Source organism: Phyllobates terribilis, unplaced genomic scaffold, assembly GCF_046119375.1.
Source record: "Phyllobates terribilis strain yellow unplaced genomic scaffold, ASM4611937v1 Scaffold_3__8_contigs__length_932513732, whole genome shotgun sequence".
In the NCBI taxonomy this organism is placed as follows: Eukaryota; Metazoa; Chordata; class Amphibia; order Anura; family Dendrobatidae; genus Phyllobates; species Phyllobates terribilis.
In genome coordinates this window covers 5925027-5932560 of record NW_027362763.1, presented here as the reverse complement: position 1 = coordinate 5932560, position 7534 = coordinate 5925027, and the positions used below count along the sequence as shown (strand labels likewise).

Sequence of the window (7534 nt, the reverse complement as noted above, 5' to 3'; positions counted from 1 at the left end):
CTCTCCTCGGTTTTGCTATCCTCGGTTTCGCCCTCTCTCTGGTTTCGCTCTCCTCAGTTTTGCTCCATCTCTCTCTGGTTTCGCTTTCTCTCCGGTTTCGGTCTCTCCTCGGTTTCTCCCTCTCTCTGGTTTCGCTCTCTCTCTGGTTTCGGTCTCTCCTCGGTTTTGCTGTCTTCGGTTTCGCCCTCTCTCTGGTTTCGCTCTCCTCAGTTTCGCTCTCTCTCCGGTTTCGGTCTCTCTCCGGTTTCGGTCTCTCTCCGGTTTCGGTCTCTCTTCGGTTTCGCCCTCTCTCTGGTTTCGTTCTCCTCAGTTTCGCTCCATCTCTCTCCAGTTTCGGTCTCTCTCCGGTTTCGGTCTCTCTCCGGTTTCGGTCTCTCTTCGGTTTCGCCCTCTCTCTGGTTTCTCTCTCCTCGGTTTCGCTCCATCTCTCTCCAGTTTCGGTCTCTCCTCGGTTTCGGTCTCTCTTCGGTTTCGCTCTCTCTCTGGTTTTGTTCTTTCTCTGGTTTCGCTCTCTGGTTTCGCTCTCCTCAGTTTCGCTCTCCTCAGTTTCGCTCTCCTCGGTTTCGCTCTCCTCGGTTTCGCTCTCCTCGGTTTTGCTTTCTCTCTGGTTTCGGTCTCTCCTTGGTTTCGCTCTCTCTGTGGTTTCGCCCTCTCTCTGGTTTCGGTCTCTCCTTGGTTTCGCTCTCTCTGTGGTTTCGCCCTCTCTCTGGTTTCGCTCTCTCCGGTTTTGGTCTCTCCTCGGTTTCGCTCTCTCTGTGGTTTCGCCCTCTCTCTGGTTTTGCTCTCTTCGGTTTCAGTCTCTCTCCGGTTTTGCCCTCTCTCTGGTTTCGCTCTCCTCAGTTTCGCTCCATCTCCCTCCGGTTTCGGTCTCTCTTTGGTTTCGCTCTCCTCAGTTTTGCTCTCTTCGGTTTCGCTCTCTCTCGCTCTGGTTTCGCTCTCTCTCTTTCTTTCTGGTTTCGCTCTCTCCTCAGTTTCGCTCCATCTCTCTCCAGTTTCGGTCTCTCTCCGGTTTCGGTCTCTCTTTGGTTTCGCCCTCTCTCTGGTTTCGCTCTCCTCAGTTTCGCTCCATCTCTCTCCAGTTTCGGTCTCTCTCCAGTTTCGGTCTCTCTTCGGTTTCGCCCTCTCTCTGGTTTCTCTCTCCTCGGTTTTGCTCTCCTCGGTTTCGCCCTCTCTCTGGTTTCGCTCTCCTCAGTTTTGCTCCATCTCTCTCTGGTTTCGCTTTCTCTCCGGTTTCGGTCTCTCCTTGGTTTCGCCCTCTCTCTGGTTTCGCTCTCTCTCTGGTTTCGGTCTCTCCTCGGTTTTGCTGTCTTCGGTTTCGCCCTCTCTCTGGTTTCGCTCTCCTCAGTTTCGCTCCATCTCTCTCCGGTTTCGGTCTCTCTCCGGTTTCGGTCTCTCTTCGGTTTCGCCCTCTCTCTGGTTTCGCTCTCCTCAGTTTCGCTCCATCTCTCTCCAGTTTCGGTCTCTCTCCGGTTTCGCCCTCTCTCTGGTTTCTCTCTCCTCGGTTTTGCTCTCCTCGGTTTCGCTCCATCTCTCTCCAGTTTCGGTCTCTCTTCAGTTTTGCTCTCTCTCTGGTTTTGTTCTTTCTCTGGTTTCGCTCTCCTCAGTTTCGCTCTCCTCAGTTTCGCTCTCCTCAGTTTCGCTCTCCTCAGTTTCGCTCTCCTCGGTTTTGCTTTCTCTCTGGTTTCGGTCTCTTCTTGGTTTCGCTCTCTCTGTGGTTTCGCCCTCTCTCTGGTTTCGCTCTCTCCGGTTTTGGTCTCTCCTCGGTTTCGCTCTCTCTGTGGTTTCGCCCTCTCTCTGGTTTTGCTCTCTTCGGTTTCAGTCTCCGGTTTTGCCCTCTCTCTGGTTTCGCTCTCTCCGGTTTCGGTCTCTCTTTGGTTTCGCCCTCTCTCTGGTTTCGCTCTCCTCAGTTTCGCTCCATCTCTCTCCAGTTTCGGTCTCTCTTCGGTTTCGCCCTCTCTCTGGTTTTGCTCTCCTCGGTTTCGCCCTCTCTCTGGTTTTGCTCTCCTCGGTTTCGCTCTCTCTCTGGTTTTGTTCTTTCTCTGGTTTCGCTCTCTGGTTTCGCTCTCTCCTCGGTTTTGGTCTCTCTCTGGTTTTGTTCTTTCTCTGGTTTCGCTCTCTCTCTGGTTTTGTTCTTTCTCTGGTTTCGCTCTCTCTCTGGTTTTGGTCTCTCTCTGGTTTTGTTCTTTCTCTGGTTTCGCTCTCTGGTTTCGCTCTCTCTCTGGTTTTGGTCTCTCTCTGGTTTTGTTCTTTCTCTGGTTTCGCTCTCTCTCTGGTTTTGTTCTTTCTCTGGTTTCGCTCTCTGGTTTCGCTCTCTCTCTGGTTTTGGTCTCTCTCTGGTTTTGTTCTTTCTCTGGTTTCGCTCTCTCTCTGGTTTTGGTCTCTCTCTGGTTTTGTTCTTTCTCTGGTTTCGCTCTCTGGTTTCGCTCTCTCTCTGGTTTCGCTCTCTCCTCGGTTTTGCTCTCTTCGGTTTCGCCCTCTCTCTGGTTTCGCTCTCTCCTCAGTTTTGCTCTCTTCGGTTTCGCCCTCTCTCTGGTTTCGCTCTCCTCAGTTTCGCTCCATCTCTCTCTGGTTTCGCTTTCTCTCCGTTTTCGGTCTCTCTTTGGTTTCGCTCTCTTCGGTTCCCTGCCCCCTCTCTAGGACATACACATGGCAGCCATCACCACACGGAGGCGCTCTCACCACAATGTGACCAGCAGCAGCCGCCGGTCACTGCGGACACCAGTCACCATGGAGACGCCTCCGCTCTGTGACGTCATGCGGTGCATACCTGCGTGGCTGCCGGCAGAGGGCGCTCCAGCTCCTGAGCAGAGCACCGCGGTCACGTGACCGATACTAGACGTCACATGACTCGGGCCGGGAAAGATGGCGGCCGGGCTGCTGATGACCGTCCTCGTCCTGTTCAGCGGAGACCTGAGGGCCGAAGAGGTGAGGCGGCAGCTGCGGCGGTGGGGGTGGGGTAGTCGCCTGGAGTCAGTGATCGGCAGCTGGTCTAGTGCACGGTGTTAGCGGTATACCGGGGCTTCTAGCCGCATCTATAGGGATTGTCCACAACCTGAACCACCGAGTGACGTAAAGCAGCCCCCCTGTATAACAGAGCAGCGGCGACACCTTACACCACGTGACAGTGTGTGATTGTACAGTGTGTGTGATTGTACAGTGTGTGTGATTGTACAGTGTGTAGTGTGTGATTGTACAGTGTGTGTGATTGTACAGTGTGTAGTGTGTGATTGTACAGTGTGTGTGATTGTACAGTGTGTGTGATTGTACAGTGTGTGTGATTGTACAGTGTGTGTGTGATTGTACAGTGTGTGTGATTGTACAGTGTGTGTGTGATTGTACAGTGTGTGTGTGTGATTGTACAGTGTGATTGTACAGTGTGTGTGTGTGTGTGATTGTACAGTGTGTGTGTGTGTGATTGTACAGTGTGTGTGTGTGATTGTACAGTGTGTAGTGTGTGATTGTACAGTGTGTAGTGTGTGATTGTACAGTGTGTGTGTGTGATTGTACAGTGTGATTGTACAGTGTGTGTGTGTGATTGTACAGTGTGTGTGTGCGATTGTGTATTGTGTGTGATTGTACAGTGTGTGTGATTGTACAGTGTGTGATTGTACAGTGTGTGTGTGTGTGATTGTACAGTGTGTGATTGTACAGTGTGTAGTGTGTGATTGTACAGTGTGTGTGTGTGATTGTACAGTGTGTGTGATTGTACAGTGTGTGTGTGATTGTACAGTGTGTGTGTGATTGTACAGTGTGTGATTGTACAGTGTGTAGTGTGTGATTGTACAGTGTGTGATTGTACAGTGTGTAGTGTGTGATTGTACAGTGTGTGATTGTACAGTGTGTAGTGTGTGATTGTACAGTGTGTGATTGTACAGTGTGTGTGTGTGTGATTGTACAGTGTGTGATTGTACAGTGTGTGTGTGTGATTGTACAGTGTGTGATTGTACAGTGTGTAGTGTGTGATTGTACAGTGTGTGTGTGTGATTGTACAGTGTGTGATTGTACAGTGTGTGTGTGTGTGATTGTACAGTGTGTGTGTGTGATTGTACAGTGTGTGTGTGTGTGATTGTACAGTGTGTGATTGTACAGTGTGTGTGTGATTGTACAGTGTGTGTGTGTGATTGTACAGTGTGTGATTGTACAGTGTGTGTGTGATTGTACAGTGTGTAGTGTGTGATTGTACAGTGTGTGTGATTGTACAGTGATTGTGATTGTACAGTGTGTGTGTGTGATTGTACAGTGTGTGTGATTGTACAGTGTGTGTGATTGTACAGTGTGTAGTGTGTGATTGTACAGTGTGTAGTGTGTGATTGTACAGTGTGTGATTGTACAGTGTGTGTGTGATTGTACAGTGTGTGTGTGTGATTGTACAGTGTGATTGTACAGTGTGTGTGTGTGTGTGATTGTACAGTGTGTGTGATTGTGTGCAGTGTGTGTGATTGTACAGTGTGTGTGTGATTGTACAGTGTGTGTGTGTGATTGTACAGTGTGATTGTACAGTGTGTGTGTGTGTGATTGTACAGTGTGTGTGTGATTGTGTATTGTGTGTGATTGTACAGTGTGTGTGTGATTGTACAGTGTGTGTGTGATTGTACAGTGTGTGATTGTACAGTGTGTAGTGTGTGATTGTACAGTGTGTGATTGTACAGTGTGTGTGTGTGTGATTGTACAGTGTGTGATTGTACAGTGTGTGTGTGTGTGATTGTACAGTGTGTGATTGTACAGTGTGTAGTGTGTGATTGTACAGTGTGTGTGTGTGATTGTACAGTGTGTGTGATTGTACAGTGTGTGTGTGATTGTACAGTGTGTGTGTGTGTGTGTGATTGTACAGTGTGTGATTGTACAGTGTGTGATTGTACAGTGTGTATGTGATTGTACAGTGTGTGTGATTGTACAGTGTGTGTGTGATTGTACAGTGTGTGTGTGATTGTACAGTGTGTGTGTGTGATTGTACAGTGTGATTGTACAGTGTGTGTGTGTGTGTGATTGTACAGTGTGTGTGTGTGTGATTGTGTGCAGTGTGTGTGATTGTGTGCAGTGTGTGTGATTGTACAGTGTGTGTGTGTGATTGTACAGTGTGTGTGTGTGATTGTACAGTGTGATTGTACAGTGTGTGTGTGTGATTGTACAGTGTGTGTGTGTGTGATTGTGTATTGTGTGTGATTGTACAGTGTGTGTGTGATTGTACAGTGTGTGATTGTACAGTGTGTAGTGTGTGATTGTACAGTGTGTGTGTGATTGTACAGTGTGTGATTGTACAGTGTGTGTGTGTGTGATTGTACAGTGTGTGATTGTACAGTGTGTAGTGTGTGATTGTACAGTGTGTGTGTGTGTGATTGTACAGTGTGTGTGATTGTACAGTGTGTGTGTGTGATTGTACAGTGTGTGTGTGATTGTACAGTGTGTGATTGTACAGTGTGTGTGTGATTGTACAGTGTGTGATTGTACAGTGTGTGTGTGATTGTACAGTGTGTGTGATTGTACAGTGTGTGTGTGATTGTACAGTGTGTAGTGTGTGATTGTACAGTGTGTGTGATTGTACAGTGATTGTGATTGTACAGTGTGTGTGTGATTGTACAGTGTGTGTGATTGTACAGTGATTGTGATTGTACAGTGTGTGTGTGATTGTACAGTGTGTGATTGTACAGTGTGTAGTGTGTGATTGTACAGTGTGTGTGATTGTACAGTGTGTAGTGTGTGATTGTACAGTGTGTGTGTGATTGTACAGTGTGTGTGATTGTACAGTGTGATTGTACAGTGTGTGTGTGTGTGATTGTACAGTGTGTGTGTGTGTGATTGTGTGCAGTGTGTGTGATTGTACAGTGTGTGTGTGTGATTGTACAGTGTGTGTGTGTGTGATTGTACAGTGTGATTGTACAGTGTGTGTGTGTGTGATTGTACAGTGTGTGTGTGTGTGATTGTGTATTGTGTGTGATTGTACAGTGTGTGTGATTGTACAGTGTGTGATTGTACAGTGTGTAGTGTGTGATTGTACAGTGTGTGATTGTACAGTGTGTGTGTGTGTGATTGTACAGTGTGTGATTGTACAGTGTGTGTGTGTGTGATTGTACAGTGTGTGATTGTACAGTGTGTAGTGTGTGATTGTACAGTGTGTGTGTGTGATTGTACAGTGTGTGTGATTGTACAGTGTGTGTGTGTGTGTGTGATTGTACAGTGTGTGATTGTACAGTGTGTGATTGTACAGTGTGTGATTGTACAGTGTGTGTGTGATTGTACAGTGTGTGATTGTACAGTGTGTGTGTGTGATTGTACAGTGTGTGTGATTGTACAGTGTGTGTGTGTGATTGTACAGTGTGTGATTGTACAGTGTGTGTGATTGTACAGTGTGTGTGTGTGATTGTACAGTGTGATTGTACAGTGTGTGATTGTACAGTGTGTAGTGTGTGATTATACAGTGTGTGTGTGATTGTACAGTGTGTGATTGTACAGTGTGTAGTGTGTGTGATTGTACAGTGTGTAGTGGGTGATTGTACAGTGTGTGTGTGATTGTACAGTGTATGTGATTGTACAGTGTGTAGTGTGTGATTGTACAGTGTGTAGTGTGTGATTGTACAGTGTGTGATTGTGTGTGATTGTACAGTGTGTGATTGTGTGTGATTGTGTATTGTGTGTGATTGTACAGTGTGTGTGTGATTGTACAGTGTGTGTGTGACTGTGTATTGTGTGTGATTGTGTATTGTGTGTGATTGTACAGTGTGTGTGTGATTGTACAGTGTATGTGATTGTACAGTGTGTATGTGATTGTACAGTGTGTGTGTGATTGTACAGTGTGTGTGTGATTGTACAGTGTGTGATTGTACAGTGTGTGTGTGATTGTACAGTGTGTGATTGTGTATTGTGTGTGATTGTACAGTGTGTAGTGTGTGATTGTACAGTGTGTGATTGTACAGTGTGTAGTGTGTGATTGTACAGTGTGTGATTGTACAGTGTGTGTGATTGTATTGTGTGTGATTGTACAGTGTGTGTGTGATTGTACAGTGTATGTGATTGTACAGTGTGTAGTGTGTGATTGTACAGTGTGTAGTGTGTGATTGTACAGTGTGTGTGTGATTGTACAGTGTATGTGATTGTACAGTGTGTGTGTGTGATTGTACAGTGTGTGATTGTACAGTGTGTGTGTGATTGTACAGTGTGTGATTGTGTATTGTGTGTGATTGTACAGTGTGTAGTGTGTGATTGTACAGTGTGTGATTGTACAGTGTGTAGTGTGTGATTGTACAGTGTGTGTGATTGTATTGTGTGTGATTGTACAGTGTGTGTGTGATTGTACAGTGTATGTGATTGTACAGTGTGTGTGTGTGATTGTACAGTGTGTGATTGTACAGTGTGTAGTGTGTGATTGTACAGTGTGTGATTGTACAGTGTGTGATTGTACAGTGTGTGTGTGATTGTATTGTGTGTGATTGTACAGTGTGTGTGTGATTGTACAGTGTATGTGATTGTACAGTGTGTAGTGTGTGATTGTACAGTGTGTAGTGTGTGATTGTACAGTGTGTGTGTGATTGTACAGTGT

At 46.6% G+C, this 7534-nt stretch overlaps 1 protein-coding gene across 1 annotated transcript in view; it reads left to right on the top strand.

The window, feature by feature from the left end:
• The first annotated feature begins 2795 nt into the window (after positions 1 to 2795).
• Positions 2796 to 7534, top strand: part of ATRAID (all-trans retinoic acid induced differentiation factor) — a 37855-nt gene continuing 33116 nt past the window's right edge. The window contains exon 1 of the mRNA XM_073672896.1: positions 2796 to 2925. Within this exon, the coding sequence (XP_073528997.1) occupies positions 2863 to 2925 (63 nt within the window). The 5' untranslated portion in view covers positions 2796 to 2862. The remainder of the gene's footprint in view (positions 2926 to 7534) is intronic.